A 13,489-nucleotide genomic window follows, 5' to 3' on the forward strand; every position below is an offset into this window, starting at 1 on the left:
GAGCTCACAGTCTTAATCCACATTTCCCAAATGAGGTAACTGAGGCACTGAGAAGTGAGGTGACTCGCCCAAGATCGCTCAGCAGACAGATGGTGAGCCGGGATAAGAACCCACGTCCTTCTGACTCCCACGTCCGTGCTCTATCCACTAAGCCACACTGCTTCTCTTGGACGGTGGGGGCCAAAGTGATGTTCACTAACTTGGTAAGGGCCTCATAAAAAGTGTTGCCTGACAACGCTCAAGAATACAAAGATGGATGGGGGATTTAAGAGGTAGAGGTGACCGCCCACCACAGCCCCAGACTAACCCCAAGCCTGTCGCAGATGCAGCCCGTGATCCCTGCTTGCCACAATCCCCAGACCTGCTGAACTGAAGGGGACCACGGTGCCAATCAATCGGGGCCAGAGGTGGCCAGTGAGCCCGAGTGAAACAGTAGGCAAGCTGAATAAAACCAGAGGGTCAGGTGTTTGCCTCCACCTCAGAGATATCAAAAAACACCACTGATCCCCCAGGACCTGGCTCCTTAGGGAGTTGGACCTGAATCCGGTGACGACCGCACAGTGAACAGCCATTAATTAGCCTTTGAGCAACCCGTCCCGTATCCAACAGTTTTTTCCACACAAGGTTAATTCGTGCCTCCTTTGCAGTTTCAGTCCGTCCTTATCGAAGGGAATAAGACCTGTTGTGCCCAAGTCCTCTTGGAAGCGAAATTCGGTCCACTGCCTTTTATAACTGAAAGCTTTTGGCTCTCCCTCAGGTTGGAGAAAGTTGGTTTGCTGCCTTCCAACATGGCACCAGTCTTCTGTCAGCCCAGTAGCGGCGCCTCTTAAACCCGCGGCCTTGCCTAACAGCCAAGCTTGCCGTCAGAAAACTCTGGCTTACTAACTTCAGAGGCATTCAGCCTGGCCATTCTGAGCCCGCTTGCTGCTGCATTTGCATCAATCAACTGTATTTATGGAGTACCTACTATGTGCAGAGCACTGTATGAAGCACTTGGGAGACACGCTCCCTGCCTTCAAGGAGTTGACATTCTAGCTTACATTCTCCAGCGAGGGTCGCTGATGGTGAACCCTGAGCAGAGGAAAAGAGGAGTTTGTGAATGGCTCAAATGTCTTGGCTCCAAGTGCAGAATGCAGGAGTCATCAGGTTATTGATCAGAAAGATGTTTTCTTCATGTTCTGAATCAATTTCCCCTTGCTTTCCTCTTAAGCTAATCCTGAAGATGTCTAATATACAAACAATTGGAAGGAGTTAAAACTGAAGAATGTGACACTTGTAGTGTTGATTTTTAGGAAAAAGGATGATCATTTTGGCTTACAAAGTGATCTTTATAATTAGCGACTGGATTTTCTGGTTTCTCTATGAATGCCATTTCCAACTTCTAGCACTTTCAGAGCTGCCTGCTACCATCCTTTATGTCGCATTATTTTTGTGTGCTCATATACTTAAAAAAAAAGTGGATTTCAAAATTTGGGTCCCCCTTCCTCCCCTCCAAGATTCCGCTTTTAAAATTGAATTGGAGCAATAATTGGGATTCTCATTTCCTCCACTGCAAAAAAAGATGCTCCTGATTTCTATCTTTGAAACTTTGGTGGTTAAGGTTCAGAAGAAGGGGGTCCAAAGAGGAATTCAGATTTTTTTCCTCAAACCCAGGTCTCCTGTCCAATTAAGTCTGTTGCACACTTTGGCAGCTGTTTGGGATGCAATTGCAACCAAGGTTAAATCCAGGCTGATTATAAACAGATGAGCTCCCTGGGCTGCAGTTTGCAGACACTTGCTCATGCCCATCAGATGTGCGAGTTGCCAAGAACAGCTGTCTCTTGGAGTTCAGGGCTCTGAGAATACCTTTCTGCAACGCTTTGCCCTTCCCAGTAGCCTCTGCCGAAGCAGCCTCCTGGCCTGGGAGAGTGTTTCGTTGGCATCTGGGCGCTTACGTGTCAGGAGTTCCTGGATTCTGGCTTTAAATTCCAGCCCTTGGGGGAATTTTAGGTCTGTGACAAAACCTTGAGTTGTGTGGTCTCTGCCCAACTGAGGGTTAGCTTTCCTTGTCAAACAGGAAGGAGAGAGAGAAAAACTGTGACTCTCACGCTCCCGACGTCCATCCCATCGTGTCTTGCTGCAGACTCAGGAAAAGGCAGAAACCCGAAAGACTCCAAAGACCCTGTGGCTGTTCCTGGCCCCGCCCACCCGAGTAGGTGTCATTTCAGGTGCTGCTTAATCGGCGTAATGAAGAATAGAGCTTTGAATGCACCCCACCCTAGGTGTCAGATGCTCGTGAGGAGAAATCAAATCCTCAAATTTTCTGATTGCCTTTGGAATGTTTGTGAGTCAACAGGGGCTCCCCTCTCTGTACACTGATAATATAATATTGATAATAATAATTGTGGTATTACTATGTGTCAAGCACTGAGGTGGGTCAAGCAGATCAGGTTGTGCAGAGTCCCTCCCCCTCATGGGGTTCACCGTCTTAATCCCCATTTTACAGATGAGGTAACTGAGGCACAGAGAAGTGAAGTGACTTGCTCAAGTCACACAGCAGACGGGTAGTAGAAGCATCTCTGTGTCAGCAGCAGAACTCATCCATTGACACTTCGGGACGGTTAACTTTGAATTAGCACACATGTTGGATTCTTCCCCCTGCCTGAAGAAATATATTGGCAGGCTGCAGGGAAAATCCAGTAGGCATTGTTTGGGGTTTGATCAGGAGTTGGTGTTTCTTTTGTTCAGGTAAGCGAAGAATGCAGAAGATGGGCATTCTTGCCCCTCTGGGCCATCCCAGGCGATGTTTGCTGTGGGAACATATTTGCAGTCTGGTTCACCGGACAGGAATCTGGGCAGTAATTAAGGCTTCCCAATAAAGAACATCTTGGGTACTGATTTTTACATATCGAATAAGGGGTTGGGGGGCATTTTTGGGAGTGGGAGAGGCTAAGGATGGTGTCATCAGGACCCTGCCCCATGCACCCATCCCTCTCCTCTCTGAGCACTCAGTCCATCTATCAGTGGCATTTATTGAGCGCTTACAGTGTACAGAACACTGTTCAACACTCTTGGGAAAGTAATCTACAGCAGAGTTGGTATGCACCCTCCCTGCCCACAAGAAGCTTACAGACTGAAGGTGGAGACAGACATTAAGATACGTCATGGCTGTGTTCCTACGTGCTTTGGGGCTGAGGGTGGGGCAAATTTCAAGTGCTTAGAGGAAACAGATTCTGTCTGTGGCTCCCTCTCCTGCTTTTCCTGGCATGGATCGAGCATTTTGAAAGGGTAAAGAGAGGGGACCATGTGGAATCAGGAGAGGACCAGGAGCATCAGTTTGGTCACCCAATCAACAGAAATGGTTAAGGTCCCACTGTGGGCAGAGCACCATACTAAATACCTGGGAAAGTGCGATAGAGGTAAAATGCCCTCCCCCTGCCCTCAAGGAGTTTATAATCCAAGTCCATAACCCGATGTGGGGAGACAATTAGTGGTGGCAGGAAGAGCAACAGAGACTGGTGAGTGTGTTAATCACTAGATGCGTGTGCTGTATTTCATGTATAGCCAAGCCTTGAAGTGGGGTGAAGATCCTGAACTGAGATCTCTGAGCTGCCGCATGTGACATCGACCTGTCCTTTGGATGTGCAAGCGATTGGTCAAAAGATGTTCTGCCCTGACAGGTCCCCCAGATACCATTACCAAAGCAAACCAGAGGAAGTTCAGACAAAAATATTTTTCTGTCACTAAGCAACTTCTTTTCAAAGCTGGAACTCCCCCCCACCCCAATATTGGGGATATTGAACTCTTAGTAGGGGTACTAGCTTTCACAGAGACTTTAGTGAGACTTGATCCTGCCCTTATCATCATCATCAATCGTATTTATTGAGCGCTTACTGTGTGCAGAGCACTGTAGTAAGCGCTTGGGAAGTACAAGTTGGCAACATATAGAGACAGTCCCTACCCAACAGTGGGCTCACAGTCTAAAAGGGGGAGACAGGGAACAAAACCATACTAACAAAATAAAATAGAATAGATATGTACAAGTAAAATAAATAGAGTAACAAATATGTACAAACATATATACATATATACAGGTGATATACATATATACAGGTGATATACATATATATACACATATATACAGGTACATATATGCAGGTACATATATATATATATACCATCATAATTGTGGTAATAATAATGGCATTTATTAAGCACTTACTATGTGCAGAGCACTGTTCTAAGCGCTGGGGAGATTACAAGGTGATCACGTTGTCCCACGGGGGGCTCACAGTCTTCATCCCCATTTTACAGATGAGGTAACTGAGGCCCAGAGAAGTTAAGTGACTTGCCCAAAGTCACACAGCTGACAATTGGTGGAGCGGGGATTTGAACCCATGACCTCTGACTCTAAAGCCCACGCTCTTTCCACTGAGCCATACTGCTTCTCCAGCAGCATGGTATATGTTAAGCGCTTACTATGTTGCTAAGCATTGTGCTAAGTGCCTTGGTAATTACAGTCAGATCAGCGTCCCTGTCCCACACAATACTCACAGTTTAAGGGGGAGTGAGAACAGATATTGAATCCCCTTTTTACAGCTGGTGGAACTGAGGCACAGAGTAGTTAAGCAAATTTCCCAAGGTCACACAGCAGGGAAGTGGCAGATCTGAGATTCGAACCCAGCTCTCCTGATTCCCAGTCCCATTTTCTCTCTGGTAGGCCATGCAGGGGACCTGTCCCCCTGGAACTCCTTACAAACAAATATTAGCAGATGAAAATGCACCTTTTCCAAAAAGGGGTGTGCCTCAACTTTATTTTCCTCTGACTTTTAGCGAGGTCCCATGACAAGTGGCATGACAACAAGAGCCTCTGTTAACTGAAAGTTTCATGAGGATTTTTTCCAGCAGAGCCAGCCAGTGAAAGATTGTATACCCAGGGGAGGGAGTGGTGGGCGTGGAAGTGGTGGGCAATAATAATTATGGCATTTTTCAAGCACTCAGTATATGCTGAGCTCTGGGTTAGATACAAGGTTATTCATTCATTTATTCAATCACATTTATTGAACGCTTACTGTGTGCAGAGCATCAGATGGGACACTGTCCCTGCCCCACAAGGGATTCACAATTTCTTTTGTCCCCATTTTACTGATGAGAAAATTAAGGCCCGGAGACTTGCCCAGATCATACAGTTGATCAGTGATGGAGCTAGAACCTAAATCTCCTGGCTCCATTATCCAGGCTCCTTCCACTTGCCGTGCTCCCCTCCATAACTATCACATGGCTTTCCAGCCAGGGGTCCTCCTACCAGCAGCAGAGTATTGCAAGATCCCCTGGATTCTGGAAATCAGTTTCCCTATCGCCCTTGTACCTTTCTGTTTGGAAAATGCCGGTGTCACACTCATCTTCATCCCGCCTTTTTCCAGGCCCTGCATTTTTAAAGGAGCAGAATCTCTTTTGGATGAAGTTCCCATTGACTCCTAGTCTGCTGTGTGATCTTGGGCAAGTGGCTTCAATTCTCTGTGCCTGTTACCTCATCTGTAAACTGGGGATTAAAACTGTGAATCTGTTCAACCTGATTAGTACAGTGCTTAGTACAGTGCCTGGTGTGTAATAAGCACTTAACAAATACCATTAAAAAAAAAAAGCTCGGATCAGGAGGGGTGGCCATTTGGGTGGGTCAGAAGGACGGGGTCCGGGAAGTGTTGTGGAGGAAAAACCAAAAGGAAAGGTGTCTTTGGTAGCAGCCCAGGATATTGGGAAAGGAAATGGGAGAGTTTAAAATTATCCACATTTCACAAAGTTGGTTAGCTCCGTCCTCTGGATATTTTGGGTTTCTTCTTTTCACAGATGGCTCTTTATTCCCAGAGGCATTCATGTTCAGGGTCAGCTGGCTTTATTTAGTCGAGTGAATTTCGGGGTGTTTATTTTGTAAAGCTGCTTTTCCTATTTTAGTTCATCTTTGATTAATTCAATTTACCTCATGATTTATTTTCAAGACCTGTAAACTGTGGGAGCCGGTTGAATTTCGGCCAGCATCTGTCACGTTTTAGCTGCCCGCAGCCGACTTTCCTTGGGCTATTTAGCCAGAGAGTTCAGAATTGTCGTTCCCTTCCCCTGTCCTGTAGCTATCCCAACGCTTAGCACAGTAAGTGCAGAATAAGTGCCATTCATACTATTGGTTAAGTGATTGGGAGCCCCGTAAGGAATTTAGCATAGTGCCCAACACATAGTAAGTGCTTAATAAATTCCATTATTATTATTATTACATTGTTGTAGGGAAGGGAAGGGAACGAAAGTGGGCAGCAGTACCAGAGAAGCTGAAGTAGTACGGAGAAGCAGCGTGGCTCAGTGGAAAGAGCGTGGGCTTGGGAGTCAGAGGTCATGGGTTCTAATCCCCGCTCTGCCACTTATCAGCTATGTGACTTTGGGCCAGTCACTTAACTTCTCTGTGCCTCAGTTACCTCATCTGGAAAATGGGGATTAAGACTGTGAGCCCCATGTGGGACAACCTGATTACCTTGTATCTCCCCCAGCGCTGAGAACAGTGTTTGGCACATTGTAAGCACTTAACAAATACCAAAATTATTATTATTATTATTGCCAAGCTAGAGAGTCAAGGTAGGCGGTGTTGCTTGGGAAGTGGGGGAAGCCCTTAGGCTTACTTGGCCTCAGAGGGGTCTCCGCAGGGTGAGGGGTCATAGGGCTGTCCTGGGGCTGGGGGAGCGTCCCCAAAGATAAGCTTAAACCCATGCTCTCGGTCATATGGACCTCAAGAATACTGCTTTCTAGTCGGTATTGTTTCTGACTGTTATTGGGAAAACTGATATAACTTCAGTAACAGAGAAAACAGAAATATCCACTAAAACATGGTTAATTTTGCCTGTTCAGCATAGGATGAAGGAATGATTTACTGTTCCCCAGCAGTATATACGCGGAGTAAGGCAAATAGTCTCCTAATAGAATAGAGGGCACAGGCAGTTCAGGGAAGGCAATTTTTCTTTTTCCTATTGGAACATATTTCCCAAGGAAAGTCTAGATTTTTTCCTCCCGATTCCTTGAGGTTCTTATGGGTTTTGATCAAGCTCAATCATCTTGTGATTTACTCAGCTCCTTTTATTCCTCTAGGTAAAACCAGCCATCTTTCAAACTCTGGGTTTGGAAAGAACCCTCTCAGGGCATTTCTTTCGCCAGTGACCCCTTTAAAGGATGGCATCAGGGAGATTGTCTCCCTTCATGTCATTTTTAATGGTATTGTTAAATACTTGCTACGTGCCAGGAACTGTACTAAGCACTGGGACAGGTAATAATAATAAATAACCATTATATTTGTTACGTGCTTACTGTGTGTCAAACAGTGTTCTAAGCACTGGGGGTAGATACAAGGTAATTGGGTCAGACACAGTCCCTGTCCCACATGAGGCTCATAGTCTAAGTAGGAGAGTGACTGGGTATTTAGTCCCCATTTTACAGATGAGGAAACTGAGGCACTAAGAAGTGATTTGCCCAGGGTCACACAGCAGAGCCTGGATTAGAACTCAGGTCCCCTGGCTACTAGGCCACACTACTTCCATGTCCCACATGGGGCTTGGTTTTAATCCCCATTTTACAGATGAGGTAACTGAGGCACAGAAAAGTGAAGTTACATGCCCAAGGTCACACACACAGACACTTGGCAGAGCTGGAATTAGAACCCATTCCCTCTTATTTCCAGGCTAGGCCATGGTGCTTCTGAATTAAATAGCGAGTGTTGCTCGATCTCATGTCAGATTGCTAAGCTTTTAATCGCCATATGTAGGTTGTAGTGTGCAGAGCATCAGTTCAGGAAACCTTGACTTGCAACATTTCTCCCTAAGACACAGTTCTTCAGGAACCAGTTGTGGCGTGCCATACTGCCTACCACAGACACTGAAGGTAGGTCATTTACCATAGAGGAGAAAAACACGCCCGGAAAGGAGGATTTAGAGATTCTTCAGTAACATGAGAATTTCCAGAAAGAGCAGATCCCTTCCAATAGAGAAGCAGCAGAGCCTAGTGGATGGAGTACGGGCCTGAGAATCAGAAGGACCTGGGTTCTAATTCTGTTGGGTGATCATGAGCAAGTCACTTGACTTCTTTGTGCCTCAGTTACCTCATCTGTTAAATGGGGATTAAGACTGTGAGCCGGATTGTGTCCAACCTGATTAGCTCATATCAGCTAATCAGTTCTTAGTAGGGTAAGCACTTAACAAGTACCATAAAAAATTTGGAAGAGAAAAGTGCACTAAACCCTGCATATTAATACCAATGCAGGGAGGCTTTGCCTTTAACCCAGAAACACAAAGGATGGATACCGCTTGTGCTTTGCACTGGGAGATGTTGGAAAGGAATTAGTTTACAGATAAGAGGTGCTTGCTGATGAGTAAGCTGATGAGAAGCAGCGTGGCTTAGTGGAAAGAGCACGGGCTTGGGAGTCAGAGGTTGTGGGTTCTAATCCCGGCTCTGCCACTTATCAGCTGTGTGACTTTGGGCAAGTCATTTAACTTTTCTGTGCCTCAGTTACCTCATCTTTAAAATGGGGATTAAGATTATGGTTGTACATATTTATTACTCTATTTATTTATTTATTTATTTATTTTACTTGTACATTTCTATCCTACTCATTTTATTTTGTTGGTATGTTTGGTTCTGTTCTCTGTCTCCCCCTTTTAGACTGTGAGCCCACTGTTGGGTAGGGACTGTCTCTATGTGATGCCAATTTGTACTTCCCAAGCGCTTAGTACAGTGCTCTGCACATAGTAAGCGCTCAATAAATACGATTGATTGATTGATTGATTGATTGACTGTGAGCCCCACGTGGGACAACCTGATTACCTTGCATCTACCCCAGCGCTTAGTACAGTACTTGGCACATAGTAAAGGCTTAACAAATATCATCATCAATATTATTATTATTGAAAGTGACACTAAGAAAACCCTTTGTTCATGTATTGCCCATACTCCTTACACACAGCTCTGAGGAAGAGCTGTTAATGATGCTGATAATATGCCCTCCTTACTGAGATAACAAGTCTGTCTTTTGCTCCCGGAGTCTTACGTTATTGTGAGGGAGGCAGAAGCATCTTTTCCCTTCTCTCTCTGGGTTTTTCCCTCAGACCTAGAATCCTCCTTTGAACACGAAAGTCCCCATTTCTTTATTTCTTCTCTCGTTGCCCAGCTCATCAAAATGTTCCTGTTTCCTTTTTGACATCCTTGTCTTTTGTCTTTGTCTCCACATTTTACATTCACTTTAACTGTTCCCTCTGCATCTTGAACCACATGCTACTTTTGGGGTTTCCCTCATAATTTCATTTCATTTAGATTTGCCATCCGTCAGTTTTTCTTCAGTATCTCCCTCCATTTGAACTTCTTCAGGATTTTCCTATATGTACATTTTACTTTCTTTGAGTTCTAAATTTGTTTTCTTCATTCCCAACAAATTATTCCATTCCCCACCTCTTTACCAAAGCTGTGCCAACCCTCTAGCCCCCTTCCCCCTGTTTCATTTTAACTGAGAAGAGCCTTCCAACCATTTTTCCAACTGTGGGAGATGGGGGATAGGATTCTGGTCTCATTCCTCGTTATTTCTTGCATTCCAAAAGTTAACACATAAATTAAACCGTAAGACACCTCCACCATGATCTTTGCTAACACCCCTCATTCCAAAGTAAATGACTTCACTTTTAGCAAAATTAAAATAGATCCAGTGTCCCCACAGTGCATAAAACAAGGCCCCTAGAAATAACAGAACAAAAATAATTGTCTGCCACTCCACACCCAGAGCTCACCTTTAAAAAAACATTGCCACATCAGAAATCATTAGGTTCACTCCCTTCTGTAATGAGATTTTCTAATCTCTGTGGTCTTACTCTTCTTTCCAGACCCTTCTAGTTTTGCTTCCCAATTCTTTCTCATCATCTTGTTCCTTAGAATTCTGACTGGTCCTTTCTCCGTTTTTATCCCATTTGTCTCTTCTATAACCCCCCCTCCTCACTCTACTGTCATACCATCTCTTTACTCATCTTTCCTGGCATGAGTTTGTTTCCTCAAGTGCCGTGAAGAAACACTGAACTCCATATCCTTCAACTGTTGGCGAGACTTTATCCACGTCACTGTCCCATCCATGTCTTTGCATGTGATTGGACTTGTGATTGTAGTAATGATAAAAATAATAATAATGATAGAATATGTTAAGCGCTTATTATGTGCCAAGCACTGTTCTAAGTGCTAGGTTAGATATAAGGTTATTAGGTTGTCCCACATGGGGCTCACAGTCTTAGTCCCCATTTTACAGATGACGTAACTGAGGCACAGAGAAGTTAAGTGACTTGCCAAAGTCACAGAGCTGACAAGTGGCAGAGCCGGGATTCATTGTTCCATACATTGATCTTTCGTATCTTATAAACCAACCGGGGATCCCGTAAAGTTTTGGTTCCTTCATCAGAAAGTCATAGCCATTGAAGGCCCTCCTTGTCTAGAGCCAGCCCCTTCCTTCACATCAATCAATCAATCATATTTATTGAGCGCTTACTGTGTGCAGAGCACTGTACTAAGCGCTTGGGAAGTACACATGTGCAGAAATGTGTCAAGTGCTTGAGGCACTTCCTTTTGCCACACATCGCCACAGGCTGTATGCCATCTCTGTCTTCACTATCTCCAACCTCCTTAATAATACTCCCCTAGAACCCTTATTGTTTGTGTTCAACAGTCTGATCATTATAGCCTTCTTGTTTCCTGTCTTGTTCAGAGTGGTGATAATTTCTCGTCTCATCAGCTTCCTCATCTTACCTGAACTCAGGAGTTCATTAAAACTTCTAGCTAAAAGCCTATTGAGTGCCTCTATCAGTTCCGTATAAAATTGTATTTTGCACCCTTCTGTACCACCAAAACTTCCTTTGTCCTTATCTCAGGATGGTCATTCTGTGCCATCTCCCTGTAACAACTTATCATTCTGTCAGTTTTATTTTAGATGTGTCTACCTACTGTGAAGCAGCATGGTTTAGTGGATATAGTAGATATATAATGCCATTTATTATTATATAGCCCAGACTTGGAAGTGGGAAGGTCATGGGTTCTAATCCTTCCTCTGCCATTGTCTGCTCTGTGACCTTGGGCAAGTCACTTTGCTTCTCAGTGCCTCAGTTACCTCATCTATAAAATGGGGATTGAGACTGTGATCCCCACGTGGAACAAGGACAGTGTCCAACCCGAGTTGCTTGTCTCCACCCAGTGCTTAGTAGAGTGCCTGGCACATAGTAAGCGCTTAACAAATACTGTAATTATTATTATTAGTATATCAATCAGTGATATTTATCAGGCACTTTCTCTGTGCCCACTGTACTAAGCCCTAGGGAGAATACAATACAACAGAGTTGGTAGATATGTTTCCTGCCCGTCAGGAGCTTAGAGTCTTAACATCACCCTTCCTACCTTCCACCCTCCTTCCTAATTGGTTTTAATAATTCTATTTATTAGGCAGTTACTGTGTGCAGAGCACTGTACTAAGCTCTTGGGAGAGTACAGTATAACAATAAATAGACACATTTCCTACCCACAGCGGTTCTCTCGCTCCCAGGTCCATGCTCATTCCACTAGGCCACACTCTTCTCCCATTCCCTCTCCCTTCTCCCCTCCTCATTGTGCTCTACTTCCTGGTATTCCATATACATTGAATCTCCTCCCACAGTCATTTCATTTTATCACACTCTGCCTCTCAGTGCTTCCATGCCCTTGTTCTCCACATCTAAAGGATGTTTCTGCCATGTTGCTTTCAAAACTTCCATGCCTTTTTGACGCACACTTAAAATCCCTTGTGGGTTGCCCTCTGTTCTTACCAAAACCTTACCTAACCCCCAAACAAAACATCCTTGGGGTGTGGGGGGGCATTTAACCCTTGCCTACACCAAATCACCATTCACTGGCTGAAATAAAGCAGAGCCACATCTTTAAACTGGTACCATCATATCTCTGAAAAGTTGGCAGCCATGGCCTACTTAGTGGTATTACCATAAATTCTTTCCAGGTGTCCCTTCCATTTTTCTCCTGACATCGTTTCCCCAAATAGTCAAGAGCAGCTCCAGATCTTAGGCTCAGGTCAGATTGTTTGGAGCCTGACATTTGAATCACAGCATTTGCTAAGATGCTTAGTGATGGTATAATCAAAGTACCCACCACATTCTCTCTGTGGGGACAACCTACAAATCTTATTCTGGCCACAAACCTTGCTCTGAACAGTCCTGGCTCCCTCCCTTCCTCCTTTCAACATCAACTTCGTGTAGACCAATTTTCTTTTCTCCTTTGCGCTCTCTCCCTTTTCCTTCCTCATGCTGTTCAACGGCTGAAACAAACTCCATCCCTTTTCTTCCATTTCCCTGCTCTTTTTGCCCGCCACCTCCCTTTCTAGTTCCTTTCCTTGCTCCTCAGCTCTTCATTTTCCTACTTTGCTCCTTTGTAATTTATCCTCTGGCTGCTGACAGTCCCTGAAGAAAATGGAAAAACAGGGCTGGACTATGGTCACCAAATTTCTGTGGCTGCTGCTCCCCCATTCTGTGGTTCCTCCTCTCTCTCCTCTTTCTTTTTCTCCTCCTCTCAATCTCCTTAAGCTTTAGGATTTTCAGCACAGCTGTTGCAAAATTAACTCTAGTTGATCATTTCTGAAACTGGGGGAGCAGGGGAGTTCGCGAAGGGCCATTGAGGATTGGGCCTTCAGAACTCCAAGCAGCTGCAGAATAAATCGGCCTCCCCCTTCCCTCCGCTCCTCTTCCCTTGTGTCCTGAAGGGAGGTAGGAGATGTAGGACTCTGTTGGTGTTGGCAGCGCCTGCAAGACATGTGGACGTCCATATTTTTGGTGGCGAGCTGATGTGGGGCACTGGGCAGGTGGCTGTTAATGGGGAGGTTGGGTGATGACAAGGTTTTAAGAGGCCCTGCTCTGTTGGACGGTGCACCAGATTAAAAGTCAGGATTTCCAGACTGGCCCACTGGCTTCGTCTCCTCATATTGGCATTTCTCCCTCCTTCAGTCATGCTTAATTCCCACTATTCTGGGAAGGCTTGGCAGAACTTGAGCACATTGTGGGGAAACATGGGCAATTTTTAGTTCCTTCCTTTTTCCTGGGACTCCTGTCCACGTGTTGGAGATGGACAGCCTCTTGGTTTTAGGTAGCCACCCCAGGCTTAGGGAGAGCTCCCCAGGGTGTCAGCCTGAGAAGGAACTCCCTGGAACCAGAGTCGATCAAAGCCACTCTACAGCAGCAACAGAAGGCGCTGCGGCTGGGAGACTCACTGTGGAACTGGCAGCCAAGGCTGTAGCAGCTGAGGTGCCCCATGGGGCCCATTCCCAGGGGCCATTGTAAGCCAGGGTGTCTGGGTCCTTTCCCTTCCTGCCCACACTGTCTTCGATTGACAACAAAGTGAGGCTTGGAATCGGGGGCCTTGAGGTTCGTGGGCTGGAGGGTGGCTCCGGACAAGGGCCGGGCACAGGGGGCCCTGGCTCATG

The 13,489-nt window shown here is 45.4% G+C and overlaps 1 protein-coding gene across 5 annotated transcripts in view; it reads left to right on the plus strand.

Annotated features, from left to right (window-relative positions):
• ST3GAL3 (ST3 beta-galactoside alpha-2,3-sialyltransferase 3) overlaps nucleotides 1-13,489 on the plus strand; it is a 237,255-nt gene that overhangs the window by 83,519 nt on the left and 140,247 nt on the right. For 3 of the 5 annotated variants that reach the window (XM_038760591.1, XM_038760590.1, XM_038760589.1), the window contains exon 4: nucleotides 2,057-2,191. The exons of the other annotated variants lie outside the window; for them this stretch is intronic. In XM_038760591.1, coding sequence (XP_038616519.1) covers nucleotides 2,057-2,191 — 135 coding nt within the window. The remainder of the gene's footprint in view (nucleotides 1-2,056; nucleotides 2,192-13,489) is intronic. 5 annotated transcript variants of the gene reach the window in all.

This window comes from Tachyglossus aculeatus, chromosome 18, assembly GCF_015852505.1.
Source record: "Tachyglossus aculeatus isolate mTacAcu1 chromosome 18, mTacAcu1.pri, whole genome shotgun sequence".
NCBI classification, from domain to species: domain Eukaryota; kingdom Metazoa; phylum Chordata; class Mammalia; order Monotremata; family Tachyglossidae; genus Tachyglossus; species Tachyglossus aculeatus.